The sequence below is a fragment of the Palaemon carinicauda genome, chromosome 12, assembly GCF_036898095.1.
Source record: "Palaemon carinicauda isolate YSFRI2023 chromosome 12, ASM3689809v2, whole genome shotgun sequence".
NCBI classification, from domain to species: domain Eukaryota; kingdom Metazoa; phylum Arthropoda; class Malacostraca; order Decapoda; family Palaemonidae; genus Palaemon; species Palaemon carinicauda.
The window spans coordinates 4,391,214-4,415,406 of NC_090736.1; the positions used below are offsets into that span (position 1 = coordinate 4,391,214).

Sequence of the window (24,193 nt, forward strand, 5' to 3'; positions counted from 1 at the left end):
AATTTGAACCTGTGATGGTAAACTTTTAATGTAAAAATCATAAAAAAGGAGATAACCATTTTGGGCGGCCATTTATGTTCGTTCGTTTGTTCGTCATTCACCTTTCATCTGAATTGAGGTTACGTTAGATGAAGTGTAAATGTCAAACTATTATATATATATATATATATATATATATATATATATATATATATATATATATAAGGATTGAAAGTTGGATCAAACGATTGATATTTATCGACTATCACCGTACTTTGACAGGTGTTGGTTTGAGAGAGAGAGAGAGAGAGAGAGAGAGAGAGAGAGAGAGAGAGAGAGAGAGAGAGAGAGAGAGAGAGAGAGAGAGAGATCTTGCGTAGGCCTGATTTAAAAGTGAACCGTAAATGTCCATTTTTTTTCCATGGAACATATTATCATCGGGGCAGTAAATTATTTATAGTTTTTTCGTATGTTGTGTTAGGAGATATATACAAAAAAAATCTGGCGTAGGCCTAGTCTAAAAGTTAAAAGTAAATGTCTATTTTTTTTCTCCGTGGACCATATTATCATCGGGGCAGTAAAGTAGGCCCTATTTATAGTTTTTTCGTATGTTGTGTTTGGAGATACAAATAAAAAAAAGTCTGTGGTAGGCCTAGTCTAAAAGTGAACTGTAAATGTCTATTTTTCCCAAGTAACATGTTATCTTCGGGGCAGTAAATTATTTATAATGTGTTTTCGTATGTTGTGTTTGGAGATACAAGAAACTTTCTTAAGCTAATGATATGCGATTCATATAATGATGAAGACGAAATATTAAATGTTTTGATGCAAAAAAAAAAAGAAAAAAATCGTTGCCTGGACCAGACACAAAATGTAGAACAAAAAATAAGTTTGGTACCTGAGAAAAGTGGTGCAGGTGGGACTATCCACTACTTTTTGAAATGTGACCTTGAAGTTAGGAAGCTCATTCTTGATAATGATGACAAGGTTATGATGCAATGGGGTACTTATCGAATACGTGATTGTATGCTACCACTGTCAAAGGTATGTCAACCTAGAAAGAAAGAAAGAAAAAAAATTACAAGTTTAACACTGGCGAAAAAAGTGTATGGGAAATGTTTAAGAAATCACGCCACTATATAACTCACAACAAATAAAATGTATAAACTGCATTACGTTGAACCAGCCAGATCATCATATAGTGAATTTAAGAAATTGCAAAGCTTTTGATTTGGAATTAAAGAGAACAGAAAATGCAGACCATGGATAATAAGGATGTCGTAAATAATGGCTATGTAAATATTTAATCTGTTGGTAATGAAGTAATTGAAATTCGAGAATTGATAAATGAGAAATATTTCATTCGAGAAGAAAATGAAGACTTGCTCTTTTTATAGTTTATATAGGAAATATCTGTTTTAATGTTGTTAATGCTTTCAAGATATTTCAATTGTTCATTACTTCTTATATCGTTTAGTTATTTCCTCATTTCCTTTCCTTACTGGGCTATTTTTCTCTGTTCGAGCCCTTGTTCTTATAGCATCTTGCCTTTCCAACTAGGGTTGGTAGGGTTGTAGCTTAGCTAATAATATGATAATGATAATAATAATAATAATAATAATAATAATAATAATAATAATAATAACTATTATTATTATTATTATCATTATTATTATTATTATTATTATTATTATTATTATTATTATTATTATTATTATTATTATTATAATTATTATTATTATTATTATTATTATTATTACAAAGTGTTTTTTTTTTAATGTGGATTTGACAATAAACACCAGTTATGCAGTGTGATATGCAAAATGCCTAAGAATATGTTATACGAAAATCTGACTTTGTACATCTTGTAGACAATGTAGAGGGTATAGGATTTTGGTGAGATTGATTGATTGATTTAAAGTTTTCAGGCATCCTGACAAAAAGCAGCCCTTAAAGTAAGTTAGTAGAAGTAAAATACTTTATATAAGTTTTTAAAATACATTTGCTTTAGTTTCCACCATTATTTTATATTTGAACAAAAAATAAAAAAAAGGCTTTATACTGTTGAAACTTGTTAGAATATACTGTATTGCGTTGTGTTTAAGTTCTTTATAAGAAAGATTAGTAACTGATTTTAAGTAAAGGTTCCATAAGTATAGCGAGATTAAGATAACGCATTGATAGTACTTTTAGATTAGCTTTTTGAAGGTTGGTCGTTTTTTCTCAACCGAAAAGTGTAATTGCAGTAAACGATATTTCTATTTGATGTTATTATCAATTTAAGCAACATTGAAAGATGGATGAATCAGAATACATCCAACAGATGTACAAATGTGAAAAGGAGAAAAAAAATATATAAAATATACTTTTAAAAAACATTTAAGTAAATTTAGAAGGAAATTCTGAGGTCATACAACCTAATTGTCTCTAATTTTCGCCTATTTAGGACCGTTAGAATACAATCACATAGATAGAGCATTTCCTTGTTATAGCTGAAATCAAAGATACCACAAATATTAAAATCTTAGAATATATAATTTAGTTAAGACATTTTGAGTATTAATGAAAACAAGAGTTAGTTCATAATACTACATAGTAATTACGGAAAAAAATCGACGGGTTGTTGTTATATTTGGAAAATGTTATAATTTTAATGGGTCTGTTTATGTTTGAAACTGTTGGTAGTACTGTTTACTGTGGAGTCCCGAAATCGTTTATTTATTAATATTATCAAATTTCTACAAAACTATTGGATAATAATTAATTTTTTAAATTTATCATTAATTTAAGACCTACAAACTTTTATGAAAAATTAACGTATTAAGTTGAGAATGAACAATTGAAATATAAAAATAATCGTAAATTATTAAATGAACGCACCCTGGCATGTACAAGTTTCCTGTGGAGTCCCGAAATCGTTTATTAATATTATCAAATTTCTACATAAGTATTAGATAATAATTAATTTTTTAAATTTATTATTAATTTAAAACCTACAAAATTTTATGAAAAATTAACGTATTAAGTTGAGAATGAACAATTGATATGTAAAAACAATCGTGAATTATTTAATGAACGCACCCTGGCATGAACGGTAGTGAACCGTCAATTTCGAATAATTCTAGCCAGTGTAAACAAAGTGGTCCAAGGAATTTTACTCGTTTATTATACCATAATTAATATATCGGAATTATTTTAATCAAATATGAACATTTGAGCTCATTGTTAAACGCCACACACAAAGTAAAACTTATAAGTCGATCCATATATGAAAATATACCCACTGAAACAGAATTTAATGTTTGGGTACTGATAAGGTATTTGTGACGATGAAGAAACGTAGACGATGCTTTAGCATTATGAAGTGGTTAAGTACATCTAGGCGATGCTAATGGCTATATCCATCTTAATCTAGGCCTGGGAATTCTCAGTGAAAACCTCTTTCTGTAGCCTAGGCCAAATGAGTGGGAAAAAGCCGTCTATACTCTCGGGACCTTACCGAGCAACGAAGTTGGTAGGTTATATGGGGATAAATGATTTATTTTGTGTAATTTTAATTGTGAAAAAATACATTAGAATATATTACTGTGAATACAGGGGCACTGCACAACATTATAAGGTAAAAAACGGATTTTGAGCGTAGCGAAAAATCTATTTTTGGGTGAGATAACCATGTCGTCCTGATGGAAGGTTCCTTCAGTAGCTTTCTAAGGGTATAGTCAAATATACCCTTAGGAAGCTACTGAAGGAACCCTCCATCTGGACGACATGGCTTGAGCCCAAAAACCTGTGTATGGTTAGGCTAGGGAATTTTCTCCTGATGTGATAGCTACATTACCGAGTGTTTTTCAGTTATCTGATTGTGTAGTTTAATATTATATAATTAAACAGGTATTATTGTACTGTATTACAGGGCAATGTAACCTAGGAAAAAAAACTATTTTTTTCTATAGAAAAAATTCCGCTCTTCATAAATGACACTCATTCCCTTCGCAAATGAATATTTTCAGAAATATATATATATATATATATATATATATATATATATATATATATATATATATATATATATATCCTAAAATAATGGGAACCCCCAGTGGGAACTCAGGGTGACACCTATTTTCACTGCAATTAATAATTTGATTATCTAAAAATTAATAATCAAAGGGGTTAGCGTGCACAGCTAGACATGTACCGCTTGCTGGTACATAGGAGTTTGATTTTTTTTTCTTAAAAGATATCCTCGTTCTGAGACAGTCTAAGGGGTTTCGGTTAATTGCAGTTGAAATGAAGGTTAAATCCAGTTAAAGCACAGAATTTACTATGGGAAAAACTATTTTTCAATATTAAACTTACCCGATAATCATGTAGCTGTCAACTCCGTTGCCCGACAGAATTCTATGGAGGGATACGCCAGCTATCACAATACTAGAAGGGGGTGTACTTACCAGCGCCACCTGTGGCCAGGTACTCAAGTACTTCTTGTTGACACCTCCTCAATTATTCCTCTGTCGTGCTTCCGGCAAGACGTTCTGGGATACGCTTATGATCTTCGAGTTTGTTCACGGCTAATTGGTGAAGTATTCTCTCAGATTTCGGCTGTCGCATTACTGGAAACCTTCTTATATTAGCTAGATAGCTTTTATATAGTCCTGATTAACGGTTAACGATCTTTTGCTTGATTTTGGAAACCCCTTTGGCTAACTCTTTGGATTCAAGATGTCTGACATTTCGCAAGCCCCCTCCCATAGACGATGTAGGTCTTGCAATAGGCGTATTCCGAAGGCCTCGGTAGATCCTCACACCGCTTGTTCTGACTGTAGGGACAGGCCCTGTCAGTTAGAAAATCGATGTGAGGAATGCGCCGGACTTTCGGAACTGGAATTTGTCCGTCTTTTAAAATATTCATCTAAGTTAGAGAGAGGTAGAGTTAGGAGGAGTTCTTCTCACTCTTCACTGTTTTCCTCACCTCATGATCCCCTACCTTTTCCTACCCCTGTAGTGGCTACCCCCGAACCTACTGTTTGCCCTCCGCCTGATATGTCTGTTGTTTTGCGTGCTATTCAGGCCTTAGGCGATAAAGTAGAGTCAGTGGTAAGTGACCATAAGTCTCTGATGGCCGAAGTCAAGGAACTTAAGGTCAAGAGTGCAGTGGGTGGAGTTAGTGCCAGTGCTGTGACGAGTGCTAGTCTCAGTGCAGTGCCAAGTGCTAGTGTCAGTGCCAGTGTGGTGCGTGAGGATTCTTCTGTGCGAGCCAGTCGTCCTCCCAGTCCGGGACCTCTTGCAAGCTCCCATGCCCAGGGGAGAAGCAATGTCGAAGGGCATAAGGGTTCGGCAGGCCTTGTTAGGCGCACAGAAGTATCCTCGGTGGTTGCGGGCGTGTCTTCCAAAGACCGTCACTCCCACCCGCAGACGATTGAGCCCGTCTTTTTCTCGTCCGCTGATCATCTGTCAGGGAAGAAACGTTGGTCTCAGGTCTCGAGACCACTTAAACGCAGAGTCCAGTCCGCGAGTGCTCAGCCAGGTTGCAGTCATTGGCTCAGCTCTGACTCGCCGCAGTCATCTGTCGACTGCACTCCGCCCAAGAGGAGTAAGGTTCTGCCACAACAGAGCTCGACTGTTAAGGCTTTACCTCAGCCTACTGTAGTTTCTGCCGACCCTAAGTGGACTCTACTACAGTCCATGCAAGCACAGCTTTCGGACTTGATGCGTGAGTGTCGGGCTGAGAGTGTTGCACCTCCGCCTCCGCCTACACTCCCTCCGCCTGCGCTCGCTCCGCCTGCGCTCGCTCCGCCTGATCGCAGTACCACCTGCCAGGCGTACGATGTTGAGCCACGGGCTGAGTTTGCTGTTCCCAGTGGTGTTCAGCCTCCGCCTTCTTTAAGGCAACCTTTGCTATGGGATCAGGAGGATTATACCTCTCTTCCTCCGCCTCCCTTTGCTGCTCCACCAGTGGTGCAACTCTTGGCTGAGGTACAACAACCTCTCCCGTCCATGAGTCAGTCTCCTCAGCTCTCGCTGCAGCGAGCTCAACCATCCACAAGGCAAGCTCCACTACACCTTGGCCTTGCGCCTCAGGAGCCTCAGCTTGCGAGACATTTACCTTGTTCTGCGCAGCCTCAACCTCATCACGCTCCGCTCACACCACAGGAACAGGAACTTGCTACTCCGCTTCCACCAACCGCTCAGCAAGCGCAATCCTTGGGTTCAACCACTCATGCTAGGAGTCAGCCTCCTCCACCCATGCGCCTTCCTTCTGCTTCGTCTGCTATTCAGCCTTTGCAGTCTGAGCCTCAGGTTCTCCCTCAACAGTTACTTGAAGAGGAAACCACTACTATTGTTCCTACTCGTTCTGACTCTGCTGTTCAGCATTCTTGTCCGATATCTTCGCTACACTCTGGTGATGAGGCGTCTGATGATGAGGAGGCACACCTGGATCCCTCATCAGACGTGGATGAATCCAAGCCTTCTCCACAGTCTATTGACTTTCGTAAGGTCTTGGTTCTGCTTAGGGAGGTTTACCCAGACCACTTTGTCTCTGCTATTCCCCGCTCTCCGCCATCTGAGTTTTCGCTGGGCATACAACAAGCTAAGTCCTCCTATACTAAGCTAGTCCTAGCAAGGTCCTCTAAGAGAGCATTAAGGATCTTAGGGGAGTGGCTGCAGTCTAAGCAACACCTTAGCAAGACTTCTTTCATGTTCCTGCCGACCAAGCTCACTTCGAAAGCGAGCGTTTGGTATGCCACAGGAGAAGCACCAGGCTTGGGAGTACCTGCCTCTGCCCAGGCTGACTTCTCAAGTCTGGTGGACTCGCCTCGGAGAACTGCAATGAGGCGCTCTAAGGTTTGCTGGACCTTCTCAGACCTTGATCACTTACTGAAAGGACTGTTTAGAGCATTTGAGATGTTCAACTTTCTTGACTGGTGCCTGGGGGCCCTCAGCAAGAAGACCTCTCCTGCGGACAAGGATTCTGCCATGCTATTAATGTCCTGCATGGATAAGGCCATTAGGGATGGATCTGGTGAGCTTGCGTCGATGTTTGTATCAGGGGTTTTGAAGAAAAGGGAACAGCTGTGTACCTTCCTTTCCTCCAGCATTACACCTTGCCAAAGGTCACAACTCCTTTTTGCTCCGCTCTCGAAGTTCCTCTTCCCTGAAGAGCTGGTTAAGGACTTGTCTGCTGCCCTGATACAAAAGGACACACACGATCTTGTAGCCTCATCGGCTCGTAAGTCTAAGGTTACTACCTCAGTCCCCAAGACTTATCGCTCACCAGTGGCTGATACCCCTGCTACGAGGTTCATACCGCCCTTTCGTGGTAGAGCCCCCAGCCGAGGAAGCTCCCGTCCAGACTCTTACAGGAGCAAGTCCAGGAAAGGCTCCAGGACATCTAAAGGTAAAAACTGACTCTCCGCATCTCCAGACAGCAGTAGGAGCCAGGCTCAAGATCTTCTGGCGAGCCTGGGAGAAGAGAGGTGCAGACGCCCAGTCTGTCAGTTGGCTGAGGAACGGTTACAGGATTCCATTCTGCCTCAAACCACCTCTGACCACATCGCCCATCAACCTCTCTCCCAACTACAAAGAAGAGGACAAGAGGCTAGCATTGCACCAGGAGGTGTCGCTACTTGTGCAGAAGAAGGCAGTGGTTATAGTCCTGGACCATCAATCCCCGGGCTTCTACAACCGTCTCTTTCTTGTGGCCAAGAAGACAGGAGGTTGGAGACCGGTGCTGGACGTCAGCGCGCTCAACGCGTATGTCACCAAGCAGACGTTCACGATGGAGACGACGAAGTCGGTCTTAGCAGCGGTCAGGCAGGAGGACTGGATGGTCTCGTTGGACTTGAAAGATGCCTACTTTCACGTTCCTATTCATCCAGACTCCCAACCTTTCCTGAGATTCGTTTTCGGAAAGGTTGTCTACCAATTCCAAGCCCTGTGTTTTGGCCTAAGCACAGCTCCTATGGTCTTTACTCATCTGATGAGGAATATAGCAAAATTCCTACACTTATCGGACATCAGAGCCTCCCTCTACTTGGACGACTGGCTGTTGAGAGCCTCCACGAGTCGTCGCTGTCTGGAGAATCTCAATTGGACTTTAGACTTAATCAGAGAACTGGGTCTATTAGTCAACATAGAAAAGTCTCAACTCATTCCCTCCCAATCCATTGTGTACCTGGGAATGGAGATTCGGAGTCAGGTTTTTCGGGCTTTTCCTTCGGCCCCCAGGATAAGCCAAGCCCTAGAGTGCATCATGAGCATGCTGAAGAGGAGCAGTTGCTCGGTGAGACAGTGGATGAGTCTCACAGGGACCCTTTCATCACTGGCCCTGTTCGTCGAGCTAGGGAGACTCCACCTCCGCCCTCTTCAATTCCATCTTGCAGCTCATTGGGACAAGGGTTCGACTCTCGAAGCAGTCTCTATCCCAATCACCCAAGAGATGAAGACCACTCTCCTGTGGTGGAAGCACAACCTCCTTCTCAGGGAGGGTCTTTCGTTGGCTATTCAGACCCCCAATCTTCATCTCTTCTCAGATGCATCGGACTCGGGCTGGGGTGCGACCTTGAACGGACGGGAATGCTCGGGAACGTGGAACGAAGAACAGGAATTACTCCACATCAACTGCAAGGAGCTACTAGCAGTTCATTTAGCCCTGTTGAACTTCAAGTCCCTCCTGCTAGGCAAAGTGGTAGAGGTGAACTCAGACAATACCACAGCCTTGGCTTACATCTCCAAGCAAGGAGGGACCCATTCGAGGAGCCTATACGAGATCGCAAGGGACCTCCTCATTTGGTCAAGAGGTCTAAACCTCACTCTGGTCACGAGGTTCATTCAGGGCGATATGAACGTCTCAGCAGATCGCCTAAGCAGAAGGAATCAGGTCATTCCCACGGAATGGACCCTCCACAAGAGTGTGTGCAACAGACTTTGGACCTTGTGGGGTCAACCTACCATAGATCTGTTTGCCACCTCCATAACCAAGAGACTTCCGCTGTACTGTTCCCCTGTTCCAGACCCTGCAGCAGTTCATGTGGATGCTTTTCTACTGAACTGGTCCCATCTCGACCTGTACGCATTCCCACCGTTCAAGATAATAAACAAAGTTCTGCAGAAATTCCTCTCGCACGAAGGGACACGGCTGACGCTGGTTGCTCCCCTTTGGCCTGCAAGAGAATGGTTCACAGAGGTACTTCAATGGCTAGTCGACATCCCCAGGACTCTACCTCTAAGAGTGGACCTTCTACGTCAACCTCACGTAGACAGGTTGCACCCAAACCTCCACGCTCTTCGGCTGACTGCCTTCAGACTGTCGAAAGATTCGCTAGAGCTAGAGGCTTTTCGAAGGAGGCAGCCAGTGCGATTGCCAGAGCGAGAAGGGTTTCCACTCGTAGAGTCTACCAGTCTAAGTGGGAGGTCTTCCGAAGCTGGTGTAGAGCCAATTCAATATCCTCTACCAATACCTCTGTGACCCAAATAGCTGACTTCCTTCTACATCTTAGGAATGAGAGATCACTTTCAGCCCCTACGATTAAAGGGTATAGGAGTATGTTGGCTTCAGTTCTCCGCCACAGAGGTTTGGACCTTTCTTCCAACAAGGACCTTCAAGACATTCTTAAGTCTTTTGAGACGTCTAAAGAGCGTCGTCTATCCACTCCAGGCTGGAACCTAGACGTAGTCTTAAGGTTCCTTATGTCACCTAGGTTCGAACCTCTCCAGTCAGCTTCCTTCAAGGACCTTACCCTCAAGACTCTTTTTCTCGTCTGCCTTGCAACAGCTAAGAGAGTCAGTGAGGTTCATGCCTTCAGCAAGAACATTGGTTTCACGACCGAATCTGCAACATGTTCTTTTCAGCTTGGATTCCTAGCAAAGAACGAACTTCCTTCACGTCCTTGGCCTAGATCGTTTGAAATACCTAGCCTCTCCAACATGGTACAGTAGGTAACGAACTAGAGAGAGTTCTTTGCCCTGTCAGAGCTCTCAAATTTTATCTTAAGAGGTCTAAACCTCTTCGAGGACAGTCAGAAGCCTTATGGTGTGCCATCAAGAAACCTTCGAGGCCCATGTCCAAGAATGGGGTTTCATATTATATAAGGCTTCTGATTAGAGAAGCCCACTCTCACTTAAAGGAGGAAGACCTTGCATTGCTGAAGGTAAGGACCCACGAAGTAAGAGCCGTAGCTACTTCGATGGCCTTTAATAAAAACCGTTCTCTGCAGAGCATAATGGATGCAACCTATTGGAGGAGCAAGTCAGTGTTTGCATCATTTTATCTGAAAGATGTCCAGTCTCTTTACGAGAACTGCTACACCCTGGGACCATTCGTAGCAGCGAGTGCAGTAGTAGGTGAGGGCTCAGCCACTACATTCCCTTAATCCCATAACCTTTTTTAACCTTTCTCTTGAATACTTTTATTGTTGTTTTTATGGTTGTTACGGTAGGCTAAGAAGCCTTCCGCATCCTTTTGATTTGGCGGGTGGTCTATTCATTCTTGAGAAGCGCCTGGGTTAGAGGTTTTGTAGAGGTCCTTTAGTAGGGGTTGCAACCCCATATACTTTGGCACCTTTGGGTTGATTCAGCCTCCAAGAGGAACGCTGCGCTCAGTAAGGAAGACGAACTTAAAAAAGAGGCAGAGTAACGGTTCAATTCGACTTCCTTACCAGGTACTTATTATTTCATTGTTATTTGAGATAACTGTTATATGAAATATGGGATACTTTGCTATCCTTTAATCTTGTACACTGGTTTTCACCCACCCCCCTGGGTGTGAATCAGCTACATGATTATCGGGTAAGTTTAATATTGAAAAATGTTATTTTTATTAGTAAAATAAATTTTTGAATATACTTACCCGATAATCATGATTTAATCGACCCTCCCTTCCTCCCCATAGAGAACCAGTGGACCGAGGAATAATTGAGGAGGTGTCAACAAGAAGTACTTGAGTACCTGGCCACAGGTGGCGCTGGTAAGTACACCCCCTTCTAGTATTGTGATAGCTGGCGTATCCCTCCATAGAATTCTGTCGGGCAACGGAGTTGACAGCTACATGATTATCGGGTAAGTATATTCAAAAATTTATTTTACTAATAAAAATAACATTTTTTCTTCTTAAAATGTAGTTCTGTCCAAAACTATAATTTTACTAATGTATATTGCTGTACAGTACTGACATTCTGGTTGCAACACCATCTTTCCAAGAGACTTCGTCTTTTATAATGGCGGACGGGACAGACCTTGACGTTACGAAGAATGAATACCAGTATAGTAGTAGTTTGGGATGGATAAATGGAAGGTGAAATTTATTTGGCTGAGAGGTTAGGGGGAACTGCCGTTGGTTAGTTAAATAAAGGCCTTTGATCTACACTCTGTACAGTTGAGAAATCACTGGCAAACGTAGCACCTTGGAAAGGTTCGCCCATGAAGACAACTCTGCCCGCTACAATTTTTTATTTTATTTCTCTTATTTTTCAAGTGAACATTCACAAGAAAACAACATTTACACGTCATAAACTTTAAAATCAGGAATATTTTTGTTATACTTTTTAAAATGATTTAACGACCACCTAACTTGCACTGAAAACATATTCCCTACCATGCTTGAGGGTAAACTCAGGCACACTATTCTATCTTATTTGTCTGCCTCTTGTTTTTTTAAAGTTTTTATAGTTTATATAGGAAATATTTATTTTAATGTTACTGTTCTGAAAATATTTTATTTTTTCTTGTTTCCTTTCCTCCCTGGGCTTTTTTCCCCGTTGGAGTCCTTGGACTTATAGCATCCTGCTTTTCCAACAAGGGTTGTAGCTTAGCAAGTAATAATAGTAATAATTAAAAGATTAAAGTTTGTATAGCTAGGAAAAATACAAATAATTATTAAAAATTGATATTTTTTTATATTTCTCTGTACAGTATAACAAATGGGACTAGAGGTATGATAATATCTATCAACTAAAATGAGAATGCCATTTCCTTGTCTTAATTTTACATTTTGGGGAGACAGTTGCCGGGTTACTGAGTCTTCCTTGTTTACAATCGTTTCTGAGAGCTTTTATGTTTTTTTTATATGATGCGCAATGTGCAGTGGGAAGCGCTGAATGGCAGGGAATATCTGCCTTCCTCCTTTCAGCCACCAGGATGGTGGCGTTCCTCTCCCACAACGTCCTCAACCTGTGGGTTATCTCGGCTTTGAGATGACGGGATGCTGTAATCTCAAAATTCCATAAGAAAGTGTCTAGAGGGGAAGCTATGAAGCTTACAACTCCACAATGGATGATCCCTCCCTCTTCAACGTGTAGAACTTCAATGCAGTCGCTGAGAGGTGGAGGAAAACGAGCCAAGACTCCCTCTTCCATCAAGCAATGACTTCTTGCCCTTATTCCCCAGCACCACTGCTGCAGTGATCGTCACCGATGAAACGCCAGGGATATTGGAAACTGTTTCAAGTTGGCAGCTTCTAAGAAGCAAGGATCCAAGCAGCCATGTCGAGGTAGAGGAACGAAGGGAGGAAGCCGTGTTTGATCCCCTTACCGGGGTGTACCTCAATTAAGTCCACTGATGGGAGGACACGTATAGAGCAGGTGCAAGAGGTCGATGTTCCACGAGGCTGAACCTAGGCCGGTCACCATCCTCAGAGCGGATACCACATCCTGTTCATGCACTCTTTTTCACTCGTAACCCTATACAGTGAACCCTCGTTTATCGCGGTAGATAGGTTCCAGTCGCGGCCGCGATAGGTGAAAATCCGCGAAGTAGTGACACCATATTTACCTATTTATTCAACATGTATATTCAGACTTTTAAAACCTTCCCTTGTACGTAGTACTGTTAACAAACTACCCTTTAATGTACAGAACACTTAATGCATGTACTACAGTACCCTAAACTAAAACAGGCACAAATATTAAAGGTGATTTTATATCATGCATTTCCTAAACATGCTAAAAAGCACGATAAAAAATGGCAACCAATGTTTTGTTTACATTTATCAATGATCATAATGTAGAAACAAACTGGAGGTAGAGCTTTGCTTATTACCCAGACATATTTACCATACTTATCCCTTAGAACTACATCACATCTTCCTACTTTAGATATATAGATATATATATATATATATATATATATATATATATATATATATATATATATATATATATATATATATATATATATATATATATATATATATATATATATATATATATATATATATATGTATATATATATATATATATATATATATATATATATATATATATATGTGTGTGTGTGTGTATATATATATATATATTTATATGTATACACATATACATACCTACATATATACATAAATACATGCATACATATATATATATATATTACTGTATATATATGGGTTTTGGAAAAAATCCGCGAAGTGGTGAATCCGCGATGGTCGAACCGCGAAGTAGCGAGGGTTCACTGTATCCAGCAATGACAAGTTCCTTCGCAAAGGGATCAGCGAAGGAACAGACCCTTCAGGCCAAAGTCCAGACCAAGTTGCAGAAGGATGTTCTCCAAGAGATCCCAGACAAGTCCCAAGCCTTATACAGTGCTCTCTCTCGCTTGTAGAGAAGACATCTGGAAGCTGGAGATCAGTCATAGACCTCTCTGCCTTGAACGAGTTTGTCCAACAAACTCCATTCAAGCTGGAGACGACACAAACGGTTAGACAGGCTGTCAGACCAATTGACTTCATGATGATGCTGGATCTCAAGAATGCGTACTTCCAGATCCCCATTCATTCATTGCCAGGGAAGTTCCTAAGGTTCGTTCTAAACAACAAGACATACCAATTCAAGGTGTTGTGTTTTGGCCTGTCCATAGCACCACATGGGTTGAGCCTGGTGTCCACCTGGACGCACAAGAACGGCATTTGTCTCCTTCGTCATCTAGATGACTGGCTGATTCTTGAAGACTCGAGGGAGACCCTTCTCCCCCATCGAGACAAACTCCTAGAGTTTTGCCACGATCTGGGGATTGTGGTAAGTCATGAGAAGTCTTCTCTGCAACCTTCTCAAGATCTGGTATATCTCGGGATGAAAATAGACTTCAAATTAGGCTAAGTCTTTCCATGCATAGACAAAATAGAGACTGAAACAGACAGCTCGCCCGTTTCTACTGCAAGACGTACTACCAGCATATTGGTGGATGAATTTGTTGGGGCACCCATCCTCCTTGGAGCAACTGGTTCCCAATGGCCATCATTGCATCCGTTCTCTCCAGTGATAGCTGAAGACATTCTGGTCTCACCATAAAGACCCTTCGAACCTACTGGTTTCGATTGGGTGAGAGCAAAAGAGAGACCTGAGGTGGTGGGTGCTAGACACCAACCTGCTCAGGGAATAGATTTTCTCTCTCTCTCCCCCCAGAATAGATGCTCATCACAAATGCGTCCAAAGAAGGGTGTGGGCTCACCTGCTGCACCACCTTGCCTCTTGGCTCTGGTCCGAGACCGAGCGTCAGTGCCACATAAACCTCCTAGAGATGAGGGAAGCCTTTCTAGCCCTCAAGCAATTCCATCATCTCCTTTCAGGACACAACATGGTGTTGATAATCTAGTACAGAAGAGAAAATACCAGGACTGTTTAGTAATTGTTACTGTTAAGGTCTCGTAAGCTCATTGACATGTTTATATTGCACTTTGGGTTTGTGTAGCTTTACGGTATTTGAATATTTTTTAATATTTACATTAACCAAATATGTTAAATCTATGTTCAATAGTTATATGGCTGTTGCTTTTACAATTTTTCAACTTGTATGTGCTTATTATTGTTCTGTTGCTTATTTTATAATAGAACAAATGATTGGTGTGATTAGATAAACCTGAGTAAGATATGTTTATTTTCCGTACAGTGGAACGATGCTGTCAGAGGTTTCTACAATGGCATGCCTGTTTCCCGACATTGGCGTGGGCTTCGGCAATATGAACGGTGTTTTACAGCAGCCGAGGCAATCGACTGGCTACACGTGCATCTCAAAAACAATCCTAACTTTGGAAGCAGTGTATCACGAGAACAAACTACTAAATTATTAAGGTAAGAATTCAAAGGAAATAAGTAAAGGAATATATTTTAAATACATAACTTATTAATATATAAGAAAATATTAAGCTGTAGCTTTGCATTGTCTATGTTTGGATTTTAAGTAATTTTGCTACTCATTTTGTCATATTTTTAAAAGATTTTCTCAAGGTAAAGTACAAACAGCTTGGAATTAAAAAAGTGGTCTTACATGGCCCTTCTCTAAAATTCTTAACAATAATATCCTATATCCTTAAAAGGCCGGTAAATCTTCTCCAAGTGCAGTAGATGGAAAAATTTATTGAATGGAAAGACCCACTTGTTATGACCCTGAATTCTGTGATTAATGGGTTGATAAATATAGTTACTACCCTTATAGTGTTCATTGTGTTATACAAATATTTACAGGAAATTTGTGAAAGCAGGACTGATTGAGGATGTTCATGGCAGCAGCTCTCATTCTGAAAATTTTAAGGATAACAGAGATTTATATAGGTAAGATGTTACTCTATTTGGATTATTAAGTAATAATTTAGCCCTAATGAATGTCAGCTGAGATAGACTAGAGTCCAAAGTTTCACTGCCTTTGTTTATTTTGTTTGTTCCAGCACCTAATACAAACCATTTCGATCTTTACAGTGGATATTATTTCGGCGAATGTGGAAAACTAGCCAAAAGACTTTAAAGCGAGGTATAACTACCCTTTGCTAGGTAGTAGGTTGGCCAGGACACCAGCCACCCATCGAGATACTACCGCTAGAGAGTTATCGGGTCCTTTGACTGGCCAGATAGTAGGTTGGCCAGGGCACCAGCCACCCATCGAGATACTACCGCTAGAGAGTTATCGGGTCCTTTGACTGGCCAGATAGTACTGCATTGGACTCTTCTCTCGGTTATGGTTCACTCTCCTTTTGCCTACACATACACTGAATAGTCTGGTCTATTCTTTGCAGATTCTCCTCTGTTCTCATACACCTGACGACAATGAAGTTACCAATCAATTTTTCTTCACCTAAGGTGTTAACTATTGGACTGTAATTGTTCAGTGGGTACTTTCCTCTTGGTGGGGGTTAGAAGAGACTCTTAAGCTATGGTAAGTAGCTCTTCTAGGAGGAAACTCTAAAATCAAACCATTGTTCTCTAGTCTTGGGTAGTGCCATAGCCTCTGTACTATGGTCTTCCACTGTCTGGGGTTAGAATTTTCTTGCTTGAGAGTACACGCGGGCACACTATTCTATCTAATTTCTCTTCCTTTTGTTTTGTTAAAATTTTTATAGCTTATATAGGAATTGTTTATATTAATGTTACTGATTTTAAAATTTTGTTTACCTTGTTTCCTTTCCTCACTGGGCTATTTTCCCTATTGGGGATCCTGGGCTTATAGCATCTTGCTTTTCCAACTAGGGTTGTAGCTTAGCAAGTAGTAATGATAATAATAATAGTGGGGGTAGACCAGCCACTCTGTTCATACATGCAATGGTGAAATTGTCGCTATTTATTTTAGCTCGGAGAACGGACATAGTCCTTCTCTCCAGTTAGCCCTTATTCGTTCCAAACGAAATACAAAAGGGTCTAAAACTTTGAATATATCTTTTTCTCTCAGAGGAGGCTCCATGGTGTGGATTTGTCCTGGCATTGAAGGGCACCATTGTAGCACTTGCATGTCAATCAAGGAGACGGATCCTCATGTCCTTTGTCCTGTGTGCAGGGGTCACTCCTGCACACAGTAGTCTTGTACGGTTTGTAGAGAGTGACCATCCTCCCAGTGGCAGAGGTTTGATAGGCGGCAGAAGAATAAGGCCAAAAGAGACTTCTCTTTTTTTCTCTCTCTCCTTCGGGTTCATCGTTGAAGACCAAGAAGCCCCAGTGTCTTACTCTGTCAGCTTGTTCCTGCCACACTGACTGCTCAATCGGTCTCCTCTGGGGAACGGTCTAGCAAGAGTGGTGGCTGTTAGCCTCCCGGACAACCTTACAGTTCTTAGCACTCTGTTGCTTCCCCTAGCAAAGTGGTGCTGTCCTTGCCTGTAGGGGTGATGCTGTGCGACAGTGTTGGCCTTCCTTGTGGCTTTTGAGTATCCCCTCTAAGGAATGTTCGTATGATTGGCCTTTGATTTTAGTGCTGCCTTTGTCAGTGTTAATCATGAGGCCCTTGTTTTCAAACCCAAGCAGTTGGGAGTGGGTGGGTCATTTCTTAGTATCATTACTGAATTTTCAAGTACTGTAATAGATTGCAAAGAGTTGTTGTTGATGGACACACTATCAAGTATAAAAATGTGATACCTAGTGTTCCTCAAGGTATTGTTCTTGTCCCATTACGATTCATACTATAAACACATGACACATGGTTTGGACTAGAAAACAAGCTTTTTGTATATGCAGATGATGCTACTCTCTTTGCATCAACTCCATCTCCTGAATGTAGATCTGGGTTTGCTGAAACCCTTAATAGAGATCTAGCTAAAATTAATGGTGCAAATTATAGGGCATGAAGTTGAATCCTAACAAAACTCAAAGTATGGTTGTAAGTAGGCCGAGGACAGTGGCTTCTGAACATCCGGATCTCGGCATTGATGATGTTTCTTGAACACTGTATGACATATAATTTTAGGTGTGATTCTTAACAGCAAATTTGCTTTTGAGAAACACATTAGGTCTTTCTCTTCTTTAATTGCACTAAAAATTGGCTTACTGAGAAAGTCTTGAGATTTTTAGTGATCAATCAATTCTAAAGAAGTGTTTTAATTCTTTCATTCTACCTTGTTTCGAGTATTGTTCTTCTGTCTTGTCGTCAGCTGCCGAATCTCGTCTTAATTTGTTGGACAGGAACTTGAGGTTTATTAAATTTCTCATGACTGATGTACAGTAGATATCAATCTCTAGCACCGTCGTTCAATTAGTTCGTTATGTATGTTGCATAAGACTTTTCATAGTTTTGACCATTCTTTGCATTCAGATCTTCCCATACAGTACAATACCATCCTGTTCATATTGCTAGATATGAAGCTAATTCCAAGTCATGCCTTCTTCATCATGAGGCTCAATGCTGCATAGTGTTCTGGAAGTTTTATTCCAGCTGTGACCATGTTGTGGAATGATCTTACCTAATCAGGTAGTTGAATCAGTGGAACTTCAAAAGTTGAAGCTTGCAGTAAATGTCTCTTTATATAGTTTAGATAAGAAAGACCTATTTTGATGTTTTTACAGTTCCTAGAATAATTTTTAATTGTTCTTTACTTCTTTTTCAGTTTGTTTATTACCTTATTTTCTTTCCTCACTGGGCTATTTTTTCACTGTTGGAACCCATGGGCTTATAAAATCCTGCTTTTCCAACTATGGTTGTAGCTTACCATGTAATAAACATGATAATAATAATAATGAGGATAAAGGCTCTGTAGTTAGGGACACAGCGGGATCACGCACGTGCCTCTCAAAGGGTTGACTATGGTCTTCTCCTTAGAGACTCCGAAGGTCATGTACCGAAGGAACGTCTAGTGTCACTACCCGCAGCAACCTCTGCTACTGCTCTACCACCCATCATTTGTCCTGCCTTGGCAAAAGAACGTGAGCAGTTGCGTACGTCTACCCCTTGGTGTTAACCGACAAGGGATCCCCACGTTGTGAAACCAGGAACTGGCTTTGGCCATGTTTCTCAGCTCGCTACTTTTGATGCTCAGCCCCAACATGAACCTGCTCACCATGTGAGTGTGCATAACATTCGTTTTATGGAGCGTCTCTACCTGGTGATGAGCGCCCTACTTAATACTTGTTCGTGACCGAGATGCCCCCCAGGGTCTTCAACAAACGAGTGCTCGATTTCTCCATGCTTTGTTCCAGCATTTTGGAGCTAGACTAAACGACGATGAGGTTAGGCAGCGGTTTTCCAGCTCCCGCCCCTTGTCGTCGTGTCCGTAGAACATTACAGAAGGTCCATTATACGAGGCCAGTCCCTCCAGGATCTGTGCCTTGGGTTTCGACCTCTTAGGAGGGAGAACCTGTTCTACCTGCGTGCCAGTGCATAGCAAGTTCAGCCCAGTCTTATTCGTCTCTTCGTGAGCGAATTCCTCCTCTTGTTGGAGAATACAAGGCTTCTTGCCAACCTTTCTATGGGAGGTATAAAGAGCAAGACTACTTTACCCCATGATGCATGGAAGCACAAACCCCAGACTCACATGGGAGTTTTGCACAGAGTTGTGCACCCATCCACTAAGCACTAGCGAGGTGTTTGGATGAGCTTCTCCGTCTAACGAAGGTCTGTGCACGATTTCAGTAGCCTGCCAAACTCCTGCTAACATGTTTTGCTTCGGCATCTCATGTATCACAGTTATGCGCTATCACGAACTCGCCAACGTGCTACGGGCAATTAGCCTGACAGCAGGCATAGGAGGTCGCCACCATACCTGCACGCACCTATACAGATGCTTGCCAACGGTCGCCATGCCGCTATGTGGTACGGTGCTTGTGCGCGCTATGGAATGCCACTTTGGTAGAACAACTTACAACACCTTTTTGCTCTACTTTGGCAATTGGCGAGTGTGTGCTCGCTTGCGATCAACAATTTGGCCGTTCACGTCTTCCTAAGGGAGCAAATACCTTGGGCAAGCACGACAGACCAGCTAGTTGTCCTCGCCCCTTCCTTGGGACTCCACCTAATGAGAAGAATCACTGCCGCAGCGCCTCAATGGATGCCTCTTCCTTTTCGAAGGATGCATCCTGGTTCGCTGACCTTGCTAAGGCAATTTTGCAGGTAGTCAATGTACCGATCCACGGCCCTACAGTGTTATCCCCACGGGGTAAACCAACCATTCCTTTGGAGGTATCAGAGTCCTCTGTCATATTCAAGGCGCAGTAGTAGTGCTGCAAGGCAGGCACCTCATCCAGCTGTACCTTAGTGCTAAGGCCTCTAACACCAGCTGTGACCATGAGTGGGAAAGACTTTGTATAATACCAATTAAGTCGGAAGGGCAGAAACGGGAAAAGTGAGCGAAGGGGGGGGGTAACTATTGAATTTCTTTAACAATTCAATGGCTGCGATAATTACTGAATCTCTTAACAATTTAATGGCTGCGATAACTACTGAATCTCTTAACAATTCAATGGCTGCGATAACTGCTGAATCTTGTTAACAATTCAAGGGCTGCGATAACTACTGAATCTTGTTAACAATTCAAGGGCTGCGATAACTACTGAATCTTGTTAACAATTCAGTGGCTGCAAAAACTGAATCATTGATAATTCAGTGGCTGCAATAACTACTGAATCTCGTAGACAATTCAGGGGCTGTGGTAACTACTGAATCTCTAACAATTCAGTGGCTGCGATAACTACTGAATCTTGTTAACAATTCAGTGGCTGCGATAACTACTGAATCTCGTTAACAATTCAGGGGCTGCAAAAACTGAATCTCATTAATAATTCAGTGGCTGCAATAACTACTGAATCTCGTAAACAATTCAGTGGCTGTTGTAGCTTGCATTGAAATTGTATTCCTATTTAGATGACTTGTGTTTGTATAGGTAGGAAAAATACAAATGACCTTACAAATTTGTGATATTGATTAGCGAGTGAAATTTTGAGGCCGATTGCATTGTTTAGAAATTTGTTTTTTATCTGTTCAATAAAATATTTCTTTCAAAATCTTTGCCCTGGTAGACAGTAATTTAGAATAGATGAACGAGATCTACAGTTTTTTTTTCTTTTTTCTTTTACTCAACAGGTTTTGCAACAAATCGCCGTTGAAGGCACTCCGTACCCCACGAACTCCTGGTCGCATTGCTCTGGGTACTCTCAGTTCTAACAACCCCAGTTATGTGGATGGCAATGAAGGAGCATCTCCAGTTTTAAGGAAAAAATGGGAAAATTCTCCTAAGGTGAGCACCATATGGCATTTGTTTTATGTATTTTGAAAAGATAGGAATTATATATAGTATTATGAAGCTTCATCTGTGGTGGATAACGGGGGAGGGTGGGCTGTGGCACCCTAGCAGTACCAGCTGAACTCGGTTGAGTCCCTTGTCAGGCTGGGAGGAACGTAGAGAGTAGAGGTCCCCTTTTTTGTTTTGTTTCATTTGTTGATGTCGGCTACCCCCCAAAATTGGGGGAAGTGCCTTGGTATATATAGTATAACTATGTGTATCACTAAAGACAAGGCCATCAACTTCCAAACATAATTGATTCCAAGAAGCTGTTTGTAAATCGAATTTTGTTAAATTTTGGCCTATAGTAGACCTAATCTGAATTCCAGCTATAAAAATCACCAATTAATCAGGTTCCGTATGAAATAAATATCATTTTATTATGAATGCTGTTTTGCATACTGTATTAACCCTTTTACCCCCAGGCTATTTGGAAATCTCCAACCCTTAACCCCCAGGGGTTAATTTTTTTCAAGCACATTTTGCAGTATATTTTTTTTAAATTGCTCTAACAGCCTTAATTTTCGTCATAGAAAGGTCAGGTTGGTCTCATTCTCTTGGAAAATGCCTGAAGTTTCTCAAAAAATTATCAAAAATATGCAAAAAAAAAAAAAAAAAAAATAGCTGTTTTTTGCAAGAACGTACCAGTACGTTCATGGGGGTAAAGGGATGTGTTTTGTGAAACGTACCAGTACGTCCTTTAGGGGTAAAAGGGTTAAATGATGTCATATTGTTTTATTACAGTATTTCTTTATCTGTTATTTTCAGTTGGATTTGTGTTTGTATCTCTGAATGCTGGGAAATCTCTTCTTTAATTATGAAACCCACATTGTTTAACTACAGTTTGTAAAAAGTATGATTGATGAATAAGTGGTTTTTCAATATTAAACTTACCCGATAATCATGTAGCTGTCAACTCCGTTGCCCGACAGAATTCTATGGAGGGATACGCCAGCTATCACAATACTAGAAGGGGGTGTACTTACCAGCGCCACCTGTGGCCAGGTACTCAATCATTTGTTGTTGACACCTCCTCAATTATTCCTCTGTCGTGCTTCCGGCTAGACGTTCTGGGATACGCTTATGGTCTTCGAGTTTATTCATGGATATTTGGTGAAGTATTCTCTTAGATTAACGGCTGTCGCTTTACTGGAATCCTTTTTATATTAGCTAGATAGCTTTTATATAATACTGATTAACGGTTAATAAGTTTTTGGATCACCCTTTGGCTAACTCTTTGAAACAAGATGTCTGACGTTTCGCAAGCCCCCTCCCAAAGACGATGTAGGTCTTGCAATAGGCGTATTCCGAAGGCCTCGGTAGATCCTCACACCGCTTGTTCTGACTGTAGGGACAGGCCCTGTCTATTAGAAAATCGATGTGAGGAGTGCACCGGACTTTCGGAATTGGAATTTGTCCGTCTTTTAAAATATTCATCTAAGTTAGAGAGAGGTAGAGTTAGGAGAAGTTCTTCTCACTCTTCTATGTTTTCCTCACCTCATGATCCCCTACCTTTTCCTACCCCTGTAGTGGCTACCCCCGAACCTACTGTGTGCCCTCCGCCTGATATGTCAATTGTTTTGCGTGCTATTCAGGCTTTAGGAGATAAAGTAGAATCAGTGGTAAGTGACCATAAGTCTCTGATGGCCGAGGTTAAAGAACTGAAGGTCAAGAGTGCAGTGGGTGGAAATAGTGCCAGTGCTGTGACGAGTGCTAGTTTCGGTGCAGTGCCAAGTGCTAGTGGTGCCAGTGTGGTGCGTGAGGATTTTTCTGTGCGAGCCAGTCGTCCTCCCAGTCCGGGACCTCTTGCAAGCTCCCATGCCCAGGGGAGAAGCAATGTCGAAGGGCTTAAGGGTTCGACAGGCCTTGTTAGGCGCACAGAATTATCCTCGGTGGTTGCGGGCGTGTCTTCCTTAGACCGTCACTCCCACCTGCAGACGATTGAGCCCGTCTTCTCGTCCGCTGATCAACTAGCAGGGAAGAAACGTTGGTCTCAGGTCTCGAGACCGCTTAAACGTAGAGTTCAGTCCGCGAGTGCTCAGCCAGGTTGCAGTCATTGGCTCAGCTCTGACTCGCCTCAGTCATCGGTCGACTGTACTCCGCCCAAGAGGAGTAAGGTTCTGCCTATACAGAGCCCGACTGTGACTTTACCTCAGTCTGTTATCGTTTCTGCCGACCCCAAGTGGACCCTGCTTCAGTCCATGCAAGCTCAGCTTTCGGACTTGATGCGTGAGTGTCGGGCTGAGAGTGTTGCACCTCCTCCTCCGCCTACACTCCCTCCACCTGTTCTCGCTCCGCCTGTGCTCGCCCAGCCTGCACCTGCTCCGCCTGGTCGCAGCACCATCTGCCAGGCGTACGATGTTGAGCCACTTTCGGAGTTCGCTGTTCCCAGTGTTGTTCAGCCTCAGCCTTCTTTAAGGCAACCCTTGCTTTGGGATCAGGAGAGTTATTCCACTCTTCCTCCGCCTCCCCTTGCTGCTCCACCAGTGGTGCAACTCTCGGTTGGGGTACAACAACCTCTCCCCTCCGTGAGTCTGTCTGCTCAACCATCGCTGCAGCGAGCTCAACCCTCCTCTAGGCAAGCTCCTCTACACCCTGGACTTGCGCCTCAGGAGCCTCAGCTTGCGAGAACTTTACCTTGTTCTGCGCAGCCTCAACCTCTTCATGCTCCACTCATCTCACAGGAACAGGAACGGACTACTCCACCTCCGTCCTCCGCTCAGCTTGTGCAATCCTTGGGTTCAACTCTTGCTAGGAGTCAACCTCCTTCACCCATGCGCCTGCCTTCTGCTTCGTCTGTTGTTCAGCCTTTGCAGTCTGAGCCTCAGGTTTTCCCTCAGGAAGAGGAAACCTCTGTTATTGTTCCTACCCGTTCTGACTCTGCGGTTCAGCATTCTGGTCCGATCGCTTCGCTACCCTCTGCTGATGAAGTGTCGGATGATGAGGAGGCACACCTTGATCCCTCATCAGACGTAGAAGAGTCTAAGCTTTCTCCATTGTCGATTGATTTTCGAAAGGTCTTGGCTCTACTCAGGGAGATTTACCCAGACCACTTCGTCTCTGCTATTCCCCGCTCTCCTCCATCTGAGTTTTCGCTGGGCGTACAACAAGCTAAGTCCAACTATACTAAGCTTGTCCTAGCTAGATCCTCCAAGAGGGCTTTAAGGATCTTAGGGGAGTGGCTTCAGTCTAAACAACACCTTGGCAAGACTTCCTTCATGTTCCCTCCAACGAAGCTCGCTTCGAAAGGTTGCGTTTGGTATG

At 42.1% G+C, this 24,193-nt stretch overlaps 1 protein-coding gene across 4 annotated transcripts in view; it reads left to right on the plus strand.

Annotated features, from left to right (window-relative positions):
* Window positions 1–3,098: 3,098 nt before the first annotated feature.
* Window positions 3,099–24,193, plus strand: part of LOC137651175 (DEP domain-containing protein 1A-like) — an 87,895-nt gene continuing 66,800 nt past the window's right edge. For all 4 annotated transcript variants that reach the window (XM_068384318.1, XM_068384320.1, XM_068384321.1 and 1 more), the window contains exons 1-4: window positions 3,099–3,493; window positions 14,851–15,032; window positions 15,426–15,512; window positions 20,731–20,884. In XM_068384318.1, the coding sequence (XP_068240419.1) occupies window positions 3,440–3,493; window positions 14,851–15,032; window positions 15,426–15,512; window positions 20,731–20,884 (477 nt within the window). In that variant the 5' untranslated portion in view covers window positions 3,099–3,439. The remainder of the gene's footprint in view (window positions 3,494–14,850; window positions 15,033–15,425; window positions 15,513–20,730; window positions 20,885–24,193) is intronic.